This window comes from Pholis gunnellus (genome assembly GCF_910591455.1).
Source record: "Pholis gunnellus genome assembly, chromosome: 11".
NCBI classification, from domain to species: Eukaryota; Metazoa; Chordata; class Actinopteri; order Perciformes; family Pholidae; genus Pholis; species Pholis gunnellus.
In genome coordinates this window covers 7,034,740-7,049,825 of record NC_136538.1, presented here as the reverse complement: position 1 = coordinate 7,049,825, position 15,086 = coordinate 7,034,740, and the positions used below count along the sequence as shown (strand labels likewise).

Genomic DNA, 15,086 nt, shown 5'->3' with positions numbered 1-15,086 from the left:
GTTATATATGCATCTAAGGTAGAAAGGAGATGTGTTTCTGCTGCACGTGTCCTCATTCTATAGTTGTTGGGGGTGTTGTTGTCGCAGTGCCAGAACTCGGCTGCTCCGACGTTCTGTTTTCACTCCTGAAGAGAAAACAACGTTTCATGTCATTACAAAAGCGAGACCAAACGATGCCTTCAAGTCATGTCGGAAATATGGAAGCTATAAGTAGAATAAAGGTGAACAACCTAACAGAGTTGTACATTTGAGTGTGCACAAGAGCATCGCCATTTTCAAAATGCAGAGCGTCGAAAATACATGGCTGTCAGTTCAGTCGTCACTTTTTTAGTTTGAAACAGCGCTTGGTTCATAAACAAACATCAATATCTATCCCATCAACCGACATTCACACATGTAGTTTTCTTTCTGCGACTATGAGGGTTTAGCAATCTGTGGAAGTGTTCCAATATGGTTTTCACTACTTTGAGGCCAATAAATAACTACAGAATTAATGCAGTTGTGTGTGTTAACCCAGAGTCGTCCAGTAAAAACAATGAATCTCCAAACCTGTTAAGTTTAATTTTTTGTGAAAAATTGGATTATGTAAAAAAAAAAAAACATGGTCACAAAGATGGAAATAGGTCTGTCTTTGTAAGCTTTTGAAAATGTAATGTAGATGTTTTAATATAGAGGCATTATGTGGAGAAACAAAATGTACAGACACAAAGTTGAACCGTTTTGATAAACTGAATCCATAACATGTAAAAACATGAATAAAAAAACAGTAGAACAATAAATGGATTAACAATGACAATTGAAAAGTACTGTTTGTGCCCGGTCTAGGTGTGTTGTGTTTGTGATTACATGTATTGAACGCACTGACATAACTGGGAGTTGGAGTTTACGAAGAGCATTAGAACGCAGCATCAGCTCTTCGCTAACACGTCCAGTAGTGGGAGTCAAAACGTGCGGCGCAGCTGCGTCCTCCTCCTCCGTTGTTAAAAATTAGATCTACACAAGGATGCGGCGCCACGCGGACGGCTCTCCAACACGTGATCAGACCCGTCCGCGGCGTTGTCAGATCTACTCTCGCATAGACCTCGCGCAGCTTATTAGGCTGCTCGTTACTTCCTGAATCAGGGTTAGCTTGCTGCTGTTTTTTTTTTGTCGGTAGCATGTTAGATGAGAGCCGGAGACTGAACGCAGGCTACTGGAGGTGACTTTCCTAAGTGGCACACACACGAAAAGAGGACTTTCGGCGACAACATGGACGCGTGGGTAGGTGTCGCTTCACTTTTATCTGTTAATTATTTCCCCCAAATTACAGACACACTGTGATACTGTGACGGTGGCAGCGCTGCTGGAAGAGGAGAAGACTTGTTTATCTTTGTGAAGTGAGCTAACGTTAGTTATGAGACCACTTGTTTTGCTCACCGAGATGTCCCAAGTCCACCAAACTCAGTGCGCGCGCGCGCGCGCGTGTGTATGTGACCCCTCATGCCGAAGCCTTTCGTTACAGAGTTATGGCTGTTTTTTTATAAAGAACCCTTTCACCCACATTGGTTCTTTGGCTCCTGAAATGAGTTGACCCTCAGTATGTTACTCCTATATAAGACAATAAAGGGAAGTACAGTGCAGCCACATGACTGCACGATAATGCTTCCATTAAGCTGAAAGATTTAGTTTTGATAAGGTGTCTGCTGGTAAGATTTACAGCTCCTTCCCATTGTTTATTGCCCTGCTTAAATCCTGTTCAAGTTAAACCTGCAGGAAGCTTAAACAAAGCAGCACTGCCACCAGAGAGCTGTTAGGATTTGGGGAGTTTTCTTTCCTTAAAGGAGCAGAATCAAGCTTTGTTGTCAGCAGCCTTGAGCCAGAGAGGACTCGGCACCAAGGGGCATCTCGTCTGTCACATATCTGCTGTCAGTGCAACATGAACCATCTGTCACAGGCCGGACTCCCATCTGATCAATACAGGGAACAGAAAGAGGAAGAGGAAGAAGAAGTCATCCAAAACAAAAAAGCTTGTTTTGCTACATGTCACGTGAAGCTCTGTTAAAGAAAATACCACAGCTGTAACTATCCCCCCCCCAGTGATTTCTGGATCTCTGTTGGACTAAAAAGCCTGTGTGATGTCGTGCTTCACAGTCTGTTTTCCTCCTTGATGTATCCAGGAGCAGCCACCTCACACCCAGTACATTTCCATGAGAACATGACCTCTCCTCTGAGACAACAAAAGCTCTCCTTACAGAATAGTCAAATGTTGGTGCGAGTGAGTGGTGGTGGGGGGGGGGGGGGGAGAGAATGGGAATGGGCGTGTGTCACAAGTGTCTTTGTGTGAACTCCGATTAAAGTTTTTCTGAGATGCAAAAGATAGCGTTGAACGGTCTGGGAAAAGTGTGGGTGGAACCTGATAGGCCCCGAAAATGTGTTGGATAACAGAGAGGTGTGTGTGTGTGTGTGTGTGTGTGTGTGTGTGTGTGTGTGTGTGTGTGTGTGTGTGTGTGTGTGTGTGTGTGTGTGTGTGTGTGTGTGTGTGTGTGTGTGTGTGTGTGTGTGTGTGTGTGTGTGTGTGTGTGTGTGTGTGTGTGTGTGTGTGTGTGTGTGTGTGTGTGGAGAGACACTTGCCTTTTTGCACAGATCTTAGATAACGCCGGTTTAATCTCGTCTTTACGACGGATGCGTGACAGCGATCGCCAGCCCTCGTACCTTCCCAATCAAACCCGATCCCTATCATGACAGCTGGAGTCTAGCCACACACGCGCACACACACACGGTAATGGCTTCCCCCCCTGTCTGGTTCTATGCAGCTGATCTGGCCCAACCTGTATGAGAGCATGTCATCCAAACAGGCAGGTATGACAGCTGTGGTGTGGGCAGAGGGGCGGACTCTGCTCACCGACAGCCCTCCATTGAAGCTTCACTCACTTAAAACCACTTGATATTCTCATCTGCATGCATCAAACAATGAACGCAGTGTTTCAATAGCTCCAGGAGACGTGCCTCATTGTGCTATTACGGCCTGTTTGTATCAGACGTGGATTACTCAACATGTTGTCTTTTGAACCTTTAAGCTTTCCTCCGTCTGATTGTGGCTGAGTTGGAGAAACAAGGGTCCACGTTATCCAACGGCCTGCGATTGTGTCATAAAAAAACAAGTGGGGAGAGATAACGGAAAGATAATTTCGCTGCACTTATGAAATAGTATTGACGGGTCATTTTATTTCGTGGTTATGGCTGTGATTTAGGCTCAGTTTGATCTTCTCAGGCTGTGAAGAATTCAGATTGACAACAGATATTGCAGCGTTTTACTGGTGATCAGGCTAGGAACTAATTGTACATAATATCCCCGATAGTTCTGTCTATCGTGAGGCAGACTTCCTGTCATGTCATGATAGTGGTTGATTGCCAAACATCCCCTCCTCCGCTGGTTGGATGTGTTGTCTGTGGGTTTCGTTGCTGGGGAGGAGTCTGCTGATAGTTCTCCAGGCTGCTGAGAGCGATCTCTCACTCTCACCTGGAGACCGAAGGGAACACTTGACACATTAGGTGTGAGGGGGGGAAACTGAACTCCGTGGGTCTGACGATGTCTTCTCATGTAAGTACTTCCATTTGGGACTCGTGGGAAATGAGCTACTTGCCTTTTTTAAATCGTTACAAAGTCACTCTTTCTTAAAAGTGAGTTGTTGGAGTATTGTTCTGTTTCATTCAAGACGGATCTCTCTTTGGTTCTGAACTATTGCAGTTCACTGTTTATCAAGCTAAACTGTAGTATTTTGTTCAATTAGCAGCATGGTTTTTTATAAGGATGGCGATAACACGGGATTATTCAACAGTCACGTCCTCGTATTGACATATTCAGAGGAAAAACCAGCTGCCTGTGTGATGTAAGGTAAGTGTGTTGTAAGACGTGCATGTGTCTCTTGTGTCCAGAGTGCCTTGGAGGTGTATAAGGAGATGGTGCTGCTGTACCTGGAGGAGGGCCGACGGCAGGTCAACTCGCACTGCGTGGACCTGGAGCCGTGGCAGATCATCGGAGTGACGGTCTTCACCACGCTGGGAGCGATCTGGATCAAAGGCTTCCTCTTCCAGCGAGAAAGTAATCTGTCACACATGGTGCATTGGTGCAAAGTAGGGGGGGGGGGGGGGGGGGGGGGGGAACTTTCCTGAGGCAAAGATGGCAAATTGTACTAGTGTGATTTACACAGTCATATTCTCTGAAAATGTGAACATGTTTACTGACTTTTAAGTAGTTTCCCTGGCACTCTGCAGTTAGTATCTTCTACTACAGTACTCGTTCCTCTCGTATGTTTGACTGCGTAAACGCCATCAATCAACAAGACTTTCTAGCTCTGCCGTCTATCCATCAATCAATCAGCGGTTGAATTCCTCAGCCACGAGACCGCGGCTCCTCCCTGTCGAAGTTGCTCACTGTGAGCCGTCTCAAAGGGAAGTGCGTGTCTCCGGCGCTTTTGTGTAATCCCTTTGTCATCGGTCACGTCTCGTCTTGGCGCGTGATTAGCGGTCACAGTCAGCTGTTTAGTGTCTGTGGTTGAATTGAATGTGTGCCAGTCTTTCACCACAGCTGCTGCCATGTGTGTGCTTTTTTGGCCAATAGGTCTCCCGTCCAGAATCAAGAAGCTGTGCTTTCGACTCGTCAGAAAAATCCCCTTTGTCGGCGCAACAGTAAGTATCAGTGGTGAACGGGTTCCTTCTTCTACCCCCCCCCCCCAGCAGATGTGCACAGACTCTGACGTCTGAGACTCTTTATGAGTCACTCTTGGATGACTTGAGTTCAGCACGTCAGCGTGGGCTGGGGAGGAGAGGGGGGGGGGGGGGGGGGTCGGGGGTCGGGGGTCGGGGGTCGGGGGGGGGGTCGGGGGGGGGGCAGACCTTTGGCACACTTAACATCATGCTCCGGTGATAACGTTCGGTTACTTCTGGTCGTTATATCACCGACGGAGAGCTCGCTTTCAGGCTTTTATCAAAAACATACGGGGGAGTGTTGACAGTGAAGTGGACGTGTTGTGAAGTTCAGTCTGACGCGCGTCTCGTTTCTACTTTACTTCACTGTTGTTGTTTTTGTAGTCGACGCCAAGAAAGTAACGCCGTCTTCTCGTTACGACAGATCCAGAGCCAGCTCAACAAGGCTTTGGATGACATGTCTGCCAGCCTGTGCACGTTGAAGGAGGGGATGAGCTACACCAAACAGCTGCCCTCTAAAGGCCTCTCTCAGAGTCAAGTGCTGGAGAAAATCCGAGAGTACGAGACTCTGAGTAAGTCATCACTCATTCCCGAGCCTCATCATCTGCGTGGCCGACTGCCTGAGGAGTATAAGGAAGCAGTGTGGCCTTTTTTGTCATATATTGAATAGAAAGAAATGTCTCGTGTGGTTGCAGATGAGGTGCAGTGGGAGAACGGCTGTGTTTCGGGGGCCGTGTACTGGGGTGATGAATCACTGACCAATCTGCTGGTGAAGGTATGCATCTCTGTGTGATACATCTCCGGGCTTTAGAATTCCAAGCACGAAGAGCCACGGTTGAACTTTAATACATTTTCGCTACAGTAAGCAGGGCTGACGCATTCATTGTTTCTTTTTTGTATTTTATTTTTGGACAAACAACTGCTGCCTTTTTAAAAAGAGACTGCTGCCACCCTGCTTTGTGTGTCACAGTCGATGTTTTAACTTCTTTTGTCACTTATTGTTCCCCCTCTTTTGATCCCAGGTATATGGAGACTTTGCATGGAGCAACCCGCTCCACCCAGACATCTTCCCCGGCGTGAGAAAGATGGAGGCGGAGGTTGTCAGAATGTCTTGCACGCTCTTCCACGGCGGACCGAACTCCTGTGGCACAGTAAGTCGTCATAATTATGCTCACAGATTGTAAAAGCTAAGGACGCATCTCAACAAAACTCTCTGCGTCCTTAACCAGGTTACCTCAGGAGGAACTGAGAGCATACTGATGGCCTGCAAGGCGTACAGAGACATGGCGTACGAACGTGGCGTGAAGTACCCTGAAATGTAAGACGAGCCTTATTAGATATGGTTTGATGAGTCATTTCAGTGACTATGAATCATTGTTGCCTTCTCATCTTCTCTCAAATTGTCAACCTTGAGCAACGTGGCAGCACTGCACTAAATGATGGTCATGACAAGACATTTTTAAGGCTTGTTGTTGATGACTGTGTCTAACATTATCTTCTTTTCAGTCTCGCACCTGTGAGCGTCCACGCAGCCTTCGACAAAGCGGCGCATTACTTCGGGATGAAGCTTGTTCACGTTCCCCTTGACAAGCAGACCATGGAAGTAGACGTGAAGGTGAGAATACTGTGTGTGTGTGTGTGTGTGTGTGTGTGTGTGTGTGTGTGTGTGCCGATTGACTGCTCTCCTTAGAATTAAGTTATTCCCATATTGTTTCCTCCGTCTCAAGGCTATGAGGAGAGCCATCAACAAGAACACCGCCATGCTCGTGTGCTCGGTGCCTCAGTTTCCTCATGGAATCATGGACCCAGTTGAGGAAGTAGCCAAGGTCAGCAGTGAAACATTTTTCCCCCCTAAAACGCTTCTGAAACGAGGAAGTGAGCTCTCTTGACACTTTCCCCCGGTGTGTTCCAGCTGGCTGTGCGCTACAACCTCCCGCTGCATGTGGATGCCTGTCTGGGAGGTTTCCTCATTGTCTTCATGGCCAAGGCCGGTTACCCACTCGCCCCGTTCGACTTCAGGGTAAAAGGTGTTACCAGCATCTCGGCTGACACGCACAAGGTAAGGAGTGGTTTTGTGTTCCCTTCAAATCAATTACGTCTCGTGTTTGATTTCCAAACTCAAAGAATACAAAGAAAGTTATGATATCTACCAACACATCTGGAAGTAGTCATTGTGTTATGTGTAAAGACCAATGTTGACTGGCTGCATACTTTTCTAATACTGCATTGTGTGCCACTACATGTCTCTCCAGTATGGCTACGCCCCCAAAGGATCCTCGGTGATCCTCTACAGCGATAAAAAGTACCGTCACTACCAGTACTTTGTGGCTCCGGACTGGCAGGGGGGAATCTATGCCTCGCCCTCTGTCGCAGGCTCCAGGCCTGGAGGAATCATCGCCGCCTGCTGGGCGACCATGATGCACATGGGGGAGGACGGATACGTCGACGCCACCAAGAAGATCATCAGCACGGCGCGCAAAATCCAAAAAGAGTAAGACACTGCCGCGTATTGACAGCGAAGTAGAGATGTGTTACGAAGAACTTTGATTTCATACATAAAATGATCACCCCCCAACATTGACTTTTCTTTTTCTTCTGTTTTTTTTTTTGACAGAGTCAGCAAGATAAACGGAGTGTTTGTTTTTGGGGAGCCAAAGGTGTCGGTGGTGGCAATAGGCTCAGATGTTTTCGATATTTTCCGTCTGTCGAACGCGCTGACGACAAAGGGCTGGAATCTGAACACGCTGCAGTACCCATCCAGGTATATATATTGAATAAAATAAATAAATAATATTACAATCAATAGTCCAGAGTGTAATGTTAACGGTGCGACGTTGTCTTTCACAGCATCCACATTTGTTGCACAGTTCTGCACACGCAGTCGGGCGTCGCTGATCATTTTGTCCATGATGTCAAAGAGCAGGTGGCCATCATCATGAAGAACCCCAAAGAGAAAACCACGGGAATGGTGAGCTCGCTCTGCTGAATGTACAGTACAACTCAAAACGTATAAAATGTACAATCATCATATAAATACAGGTACACGCATTAGATTTCTTTGCGTGTATTCAACCGTGGCCTCTTGTCATCGAGCCAAGTGAGAGAGAGTACACTTTCCATTTGGCGTGCAGCTTGATGAACTATGTGAAATATGTGCGTCAGTCTCTATTGTTTACCAATGCCGTTGGTACTCGTGGCATTTTGTTTTTCTGCCGCACAAGCCGTCGATTCACGTTGACGCACGCTGCGCGTGTGCGGCCGTTTGAAGTGGAGTGGAAACTCCACCCAGCAGACACGAACCTGCTTTGTGCCAGACAGGTTCGTTAGGAGCACACCCATGAATGAAGTGTCGCCTTCAGATTGAATAACAAACACATGATACATGAAGCAAAGTCCTACTGATAATAGAGATCCTGAGATTATAGTAATGCATATGCACTATATATTCAGTTTGTACATTACTGAGGCTCAGAGTGTCCCATTGGCATTTGGGGATGGGCTCAGCTGTCTCTGTTTTGTCTAATGGGGGGGGGCCTGCAGGGTCAGACAACACAAACGCATTGCTTTCCATCTGCAGTATATACAGCTCAGATGAACTGTATTCTCTGGGCGTTGTTAAAAGGTATGCTGGGAGATGTAGGAAATCCTTAAAGGAAGTGCAAGTAGTCGAGGCACGTTTATTAGAAAAGCAAATCATCAAATATTTCCTGAAATGCTGTAAATCCACAGACGGGACACACAGACTGTGTTTTTCTTTCGGTACTGTGCGCTTGTTAACTCAGCGGTGTCGTCCTTGTCGTTTTCAGGGAGCGATCTACGGCATGGCCCAGTCCATCCCAGACAGATCCATGGTGACGGAGATCTCCCGAGGTTTCCTGGACTGTCTCTACAGCACTGAGGTTTCCAAGCCAGACACCAGCCACATGAACGGCAACGGCAAAGCCCACTGAAGCAGGACGGGGCCCTTCCTGGCTCGACCCCTCCGCACGCAGGGAAACGCGCTCGCCTCCTCCCAGAGCCCCAGAGCTCAACGGTTGCCTTATATTGCATAACCTACACCATCCTGAAAACATCTGCAAAGATCTCAGAAGCACAAGCCATCGTCATTTACAATCGCTTGTAACATTGTGCCTAAGTGGCACAGAGAAGAAATGACTGGTTCCGAAAGAGTTTCAGTCTTTTCATTGGATTTCATTAATGTAGTGTGTGTGTGTGCGTGTGCGTGTGTGTGCGTGTTATTCTATTTGTTTTAAAAAAATTCATTTCAATTTCAGCTTTTGTTAAATGCGTATGTCTGTCATAATCTCAACCAAACCATTCCTTTTTGAATTTTGTACTTTTTTTTTTTTTACTGCCGGAACATTTCAGCTTGTTTCCATCACCGCTTCACCATCTGTCATGACTCGGCAAAAAAACACAGACCACTGAATGCCCGTTAGAAACGCTGTGCTGCCCTCTAGCATGGAAGCGGATGTACTGCTTTAGACTGACTCTACGCGTGGAGGCCTGACGAAGGTGAAAGTTCTCATCATCATCATGCCATAGTTCTCTGGAAGACAGCATTTCTTTAATGTAGAAGCACTGCAAAGCCCTGAAAGGAACGTATCAGGTTAATCTGTGAATCACTTGAAACAACAGCTCTGATGTTGTAGTAGGGGCTTGCCTGGGAGCATGAACATGCATGTTCTCGTTTTTTAGCACTTAGTATGATGACGATCGTTTTTGTTTAAGTCTGCATTCGTGGAGGGATGTGTAGACGGAGGGAGAGAGATTTGGAATTTTAAATGTCATTAATATTCAATAAAATTGTCTTTTAAATTTTAAATAAGGAAGAATATTGAAAGCGGTTAGTAGAATCCAAAGCTTTTTTTTAGCCGCTTTGGTTATATGTAATTGTTTGTTAGATTTGGTACTTCCACTCAGTAGCTGGCTTGTAAAGTAAAGCAATGACATTTAACGTACTTTAACAATCCGGACTGGAGGCCGTTTCCAACTCTGCTCTAATGTTTTTGATCAAGAAGCAGAAACTTAATATTTCCTGCAAACAGTCACCTGTGTACCACTCGTTTTAATCATTTGTCTCCTAATTCAATCTACCTCAGTTTCTAACCAATGCAGTTATTCATCCACTGAGACATATTCCAACAGGGCAACTGTGTTTCTCCCCCCATTTCTAACACAATAAACGTCACAATATTCAAGCATTTAACAAACTGCTATAGAAGTGTTCTTAGATATACTGAAAGGAAACAGATCCGTCCTGTGATGGAGGTGTTTTGACCCACAGACTGACAGACTTGATAGTTGTATGTTGGGAGAAACCCACTCGGCTCTGCCTGAATGTGGCTATATTTTGGTAAATATCCATTCAGCAGGATATTTACACATTTACCGACAGGTTGACAGCGTACCGGTGCATTCTGTAACACCAAAAACGACCTTCTCTTGGTCTCTTTCTGTCATGTGCTTTCCTAATATTGCTTGTTGAAATTGTGTATTTCCATTAGATTAATTCCATGTCTGTGCAATATATACCTTTTCCTTTGACGGAGTGAAACGGCGGGGAATGCTCTACTATAAATGTGTAAAATAAAACTAATTAGAAGCATAGTATTTAATGACAGCTTATTGGCCTTGTTAGTGTAATTTAACCATTTGTGTGACCACTGGGTGTTTTTTTTTAATCACTTAATTTGTGAGCGTTTTATGTCTTCAGCTATTTTTTACATGCTGAGCAGTTTTAAAGAGATTAGACATGAATGTATTACGGTTCTTCTTACATGTTCGGGGATTTTAGTCCGTACCTGGTTAAAAGACTGACGACAGACCGAGGACACAACATCCCCATTAGCGATTGATACCATCATGTGTCCGGTGACCAGGTGTGGAAACCCTTACTTACCCATGCAAAGAAAAAAAAAAAAAAGACTGATTCAATCATGACTCATCCTGTGTGCTTTGGAGAAATATCTTGTGACGATTGAACGGCAAAGAAATCTCTTTTGAATAAAAACTTTTAATGCAAATTCCTCTTTAAAGCAAAGTGACGACAAACCGTAACGGAGGAAATGTAACTGGGGACGTGATGTAGCAATAATGAGCGTTCACCTCTGTGCCTTCAGAGGTTGGAACTTGTGACATCAAAGCAGATTTTCTCTCCGACATCCTCAGGGATGTGGCTTTATAACTGCAACATCATTAAGCTCCACTGGTCTTTCAAACATGCACATGGTGGACTAAGTAACACACAAACACCTTGACATAATGTAAAACAAATGGCACCTTACATCAGTCTTTAAATGTTTAATTTTGTTTTTGACAACCATTGCGATTAGTTTTTTGGAGCGCTGGATGGCATTTTATTGTAAGGTTTGTTTTTTTTACTTCTGTTCACTATGTCATCATGTGAGGTTCTGAATGTTTAAAGATTTGTATTCATGTCAGAGTGCATGTTTGAGTGAGGAAGCACCTGCCAGGTTTAACATGATCCATAGCAAACACTGGTTACCCGCTCTGGCCAGTTAACACAGTCACACTCTATAGCTGACTACAGCAGATGGTCTGTTATGTTTTCAATAAAATGCATTCAGTCTGATAAGATCTTTTTCTGGTTGTTGTTTTTTTTAGTTATGACAAGAACAGTTGGACAGAGAAAATAGCATTTACTGACAGTAAAGTACAAAAACATTGGCACATAAGACACTAGTTGTGACAAAGGGACACATGTACCATTGTGAATGTTATCTGTAATAACTGGAATGTTTGCTGAGAAAAATTACTTGAAATCTTTATTGTGTAAACATCTTAACGTTGGTTCATAATCTATTTATCACGTGCAAAACAACATATTTTTAGAACACACATTGGACCCTTTGCAGTACCTACAGCTACATTCCCCACAATTCAGTGGAAGGAAGTATTCTTTGGATTTGCAGGATTTCTCAGAGGAATGAATACGTGAGGAGCTGTTGGCTGATAACGTGTTGCTCACATCAGGGATGCCTGGTCAATGAAGGTGGCCAAAGTGATGTCTCTCTGGGACAGCCCCCCACAGTCATGTGTGCTGAGAGTGATCTGGACCTGGGGGAAAGGGAGCAGGCAACTCATAAGACAAGAAACGATTATTTTGTATCAAGTAACTGTGTGTTTGCTTTAGCCATTAGATGGACAGCCAACTTTATAAAAGCATCATCCACTCTTGCCTTCCCATTGACATACAGCAAAGCCAAAAAGAGATTCAATAAAGGCAATGTGGACACAGACATGTGCAATATTAATACACTTGGAATAAACTGGCATTATCAGCACAATGCAATTAAATGTACTTCCCAGTAAAAACATTTCAGGAAAGTTTGCAAGAAGTTGTTTTTCTAACGTTTACGAACCTTCCGCTAACCGCTCTATTACAACAATGTTGGGTTGGGGTAATGAACATTTTCTGGAGGGTAGGGTTAATGTCTATTAAAGGTGGAGCTTTCAATTCTATGATGCTGTATAATTTAATGAATAATGATGTGCCATATAATTAATATATATATATATATATATATATATATATATATATATATATATATATATATATATATATATATATATATATGTGTGTTATATTTTGAGAGTAAAATCTGAATCTGCAACATAACCAGTGACATTTCTCTGTCAGGTAAATGTAGTACTACAATGTTTTCCTCTGACAAGAAGAGCACAGTCATGAGTGGTACGATTAAGCGCTTTGGGGGCCTTTTGTAAGTAGGGTATAATTAATATCGTTCATATCTAAACACCATAATACATATACAGCTGTTTGGTTCCTCTTTAGTTTGGGGACCCCACTTGGGTGCAACGTCATGTCAGGCGCCATGCTCGGGACCAAAGCACGCGCAGTGTTGAGTTGGCAAAATTGTCTGTATGAGCGGCTCTTTTCAGCAACCACAACAGGCATGTTTTCAACGGGCACTGCACTAGTGAAACAAACATCAGGGTGTTTCCGGCCACCTGATGAACGTAAGTACAACATCCGCTCTCTTTGAGCTCTGCTTCAGTCTCCACCAACTCCATCAGCTGCGAAATGCTCCACTGTGTTCAGCAGCTAACGTCAGTAGCTAGCTAGCTTGCACTGTGTCAGGGCAGCGTGCAGCGAGTTCACACCGTAAGCTAGGGCAGTAGAAGTGAACCAAAACAGTTCAGCTCTAGCTTAGAGACAGACACCTCACTGCTTTTGCAAGCACACTCGCGTTGCACAAACCCCTTCCTGTCTCATTAGCTAAACACGACACACCTGTGTGATCTTTGTGACAGCAGGGAGATGTGTCCAATCAGCCAACTTCAGTTATTGGGACAGTGCTTTTAAATGGGAGCGTCTGTCAGCGTCTTTCATGATTTTGCCAATAAGTGTTGATAACATTAGTTGAAAGCCTGCTGATTATGGAGCTTCTGTACATGATAGTCACGATATTGGGCGCTTCTATAATAAAGAAAGCCAGTCTGCACCAGGTCCAGCATGTGCTCTCACTGAACCATCTTTGCATGTGTCCTTTTTTTTTTACCTTATTATAGACATTGAACCACTCGGGGTGATGGTCCATCTTCTCCGCTTGCAAAGCCACTCTGGACATGAAACCAAAAGCCTGAAAGGTAAAGAAATCATGCAGTCATGTATGTGCATCATACACAGTAGATGCTAGTTCTGTGGATTCTGTGAGTGAACTGTGATTCGTTAGATACCTGATTGAAGTCTTTGAAAATAAACTCTTTGTAAATGGCGTCCCGTCCCACGACCTCCACCCACTGAGCGTTGCGCAGCAGGGGGAGCAGGTGGTTCCTCTCCTCCTCAGACAGACTCTGAATTTTACCAGCCTGGTAGGAGAGAGCAGCAGTAACAGTACAGCAGATCTGAGAGGGGCAGTTTCACTAACACAGACTGTGATTGGTTGCACAGGATCCCATCTGGAAACAATGAGAGGCTGCATTCCTGGTTTAAAAGACTAGCTGGTTCAAAGGTATGTTGTGGTGGTGGGAGGGAGGGAAGAAGAGGGGGTGGGCCTCCCTTTTGGTCACTCAGTTCCTAATCTTGACACATGATGCGGGGGTCACATTGATTTCAATTTATTTATGCTCCTTTCATGCAGCCCTCGTGACCCTGACTCTAAACTGCACTTTTGACATTTCACAACATTCCTCAAATAGATGTCCAGGGGGACTTTTGAGGGCTTTGTCCCCAGACGAGCGGTAAAGCCTACAAACCAGAGCAAACAGATGTGACGACCAGAGAGCAATGACATCAACGGGTATCGTAGCAACAGTCTAATCTACTCAATCAGCAGAGAGAATGCAGCACACACACACACACACACACCCCCCACAGGTTTAAACCTCTTCTACTCATCGGATGCGGTGTTGCGGTTAATGCAAACACAGAAACAGGAAAATATGCTCATGTCATTCTTAACCCTGCAGAATTATACGGGCACATTATAAAGTTTGTATCAAAATAATCTGCATTCCTCACTCTGCCATAAAACATTATCTACAGGAGTTTTACACCGTGAGAGTGGCTAAATGGCAACAAGTGTGCGTGTGTGTGAGGCAGTAAGCAGCTTGGTGTGGCAGACTGAACACACACACACACACACACACACACACCGTAGAGAAGCTGTGTACTCACCATGTTTGCAGAGTGTTTTCATGCACAGAGGTTCAGCTCCAGCTCTCCGTTGCACAGATCTGCTGTAGCAGCCAGTGAGAGTGACTGGAATGAGTCCATTCAGCAACAGGTCCTGTTTAGCTGCCCCTGCAGAAGCCTGAGCAGAAATCCTCACTGCTGATAGGCTGAACTGTCATTTGTTGCACAAGGCATGCGTGAGGCCAGCTATTGAAGCAGGATTCTGCACACACTTGTACACTGGCAGTGTCTGCTGTGTGACGAAAGAAAGAAGCTGCCGTCAGTCATGTACACTCTTTAATAATATATGTTATGTTGTATATGCACACGTATTAAAACAGGAACTTCTATTTTAGAAATAACCGCGCACTGTTAATGATGTCTCTGTTCAATGGGACAGCAGATTTTAAAGCCAGCGCTGCGCTTCAGCTGGCTGGAGTTCATGTCAAAGGTTAATGAGCTGCTCCTCGGAGACGGGCCCCCCGTGAACTCATCTGTCACGGCGAGCGCTCAGGGAAATGAGCTGCTTAATGAAATGAGGAGAGGGACCGGATGTGACAAGTGATCAACATTTAACAGTTGGCTGGGTGGGGAAATGAGAATGGCGCTGCGATTTAGAACATAACCATTAGATTGGAGTCAAATGGTTTTGTGGATTGTGTTTGGGAATGGAGCTAATCCCTCTGACTTCTACACACACGCACGCACGCACACACACGCACGCACGCACGCACACACA

At 44.9% G+C, this 15,086-nt stretch overlaps 2 protein-coding genes across 3 annotated transcripts; one reads left to right on the top strand and one right to left on the bottom strand.

Moving 5' to 3' along the window:
* Positions 1-1,148: 1,148 nt before the first annotated feature.
* On the top strand, positions 1,149-11,288 carry sgpl1 (sphingosine-1-phosphate lyase 1). 2 transcript variants are annotated; one of them, XM_079168879.1, is made up of 14 exons: positions 1,149-1,260; positions 3,916-4,081; positions 4,601-4,668; positions 5,111-5,258; positions 5,382-5,461; positions 5,709-5,837; positions 5,916-6,004; positions 6,193-6,301; positions 6,414-6,512; positions 6,599-6,745; positions 6,939-7,177; positions 7,301-7,447; positions 7,534-7,654; positions 8,493-11,288. In XM_079168879.1, exons 1-14 carry the CDS (start codon positions 1,249-1,251, stop codon positions 8,634-8,636), a joined length of 1,698 nt encoding a protein of 565 aa, XP_079025005.1. In that variant the 5' UTR covers positions 1,149-1,248; the 3' UTR covers positions 8,637-11,288. The 2 variants fall into 2 exon arrangements, with proteins under 2 accessions (XP_079025005.1, XP_079025006.1); XM_079168880.1 differs by lacking the exon at positions 1,149-1,260 and adding an exon at positions 3,492-3,580.
* Positions 11,035-14,451, bottom strand: pcbd1 (pterin-4 alpha-carbinolamine dehydratase/dimerization cofactor of hepatocyte nuclear factor 1 alpha). The gene is made up of 4 exons (XM_079168881.1): positions 14,351-14,451; positions 13,411-13,542; positions 13,233-13,313; positions 11,035-11,766 (listed from the first exon to the last, which is right to left on the bottom strand). Exons 1-4 carry the CDS (start codon positions 14,351-14,353, stop codon positions 11,674-11,676), a joined length of 309 nt encoding a protein of 102 aa, XP_079025007.1. The 5' UTR covers positions 14,354-14,451; the 3' UTR covers positions 11,035-11,673.
* Between the last annotated feature and the right edge of the window lie 635 nt (positions 14,452-15,086).

What these genes read in the sequence shown, in the direction of transcription:
- pcbd1 (XM_079168881.1), bottom strand. An exon ending in TTTTCAAAGACTTCAATCAG is followed by an intron (nt 13,314 to 13,410) that starts GTATCTAACGAA and finishes TTTACCTTTCAG; the next exon opens with GCTTTTGGTTTCATGTCCAG. An exon ending in GGTTCAATGTCTATAATAAG is followed by an intron (nt 11,767 to 13,232) that starts GTAAAAAAAAAA and finishes CCTTTCCCCCAG; the next exon opens with GTCCAGATCACTCTCAGCAC.
- sgpl1 (XM_079168879.1), top strand. An exon ending in TCCCCTTTGTCGGCGCAACA is followed by an intron (nt 4,669 to 5,110) that starts GTAAGTATCAGT and finishes TCGTTACGACAG; the next exon opens with ATCCAGAGCCAGCTCAACAA. An exon ending in AAGAGAAAACCACGGGAATG is followed by an intron (nt 7,655 to 8,492) that starts GTGAGCTCGCTC and finishes TGTCGTTTTCAG; the next exon opens with GGAGCGATCTACGGCATGGC.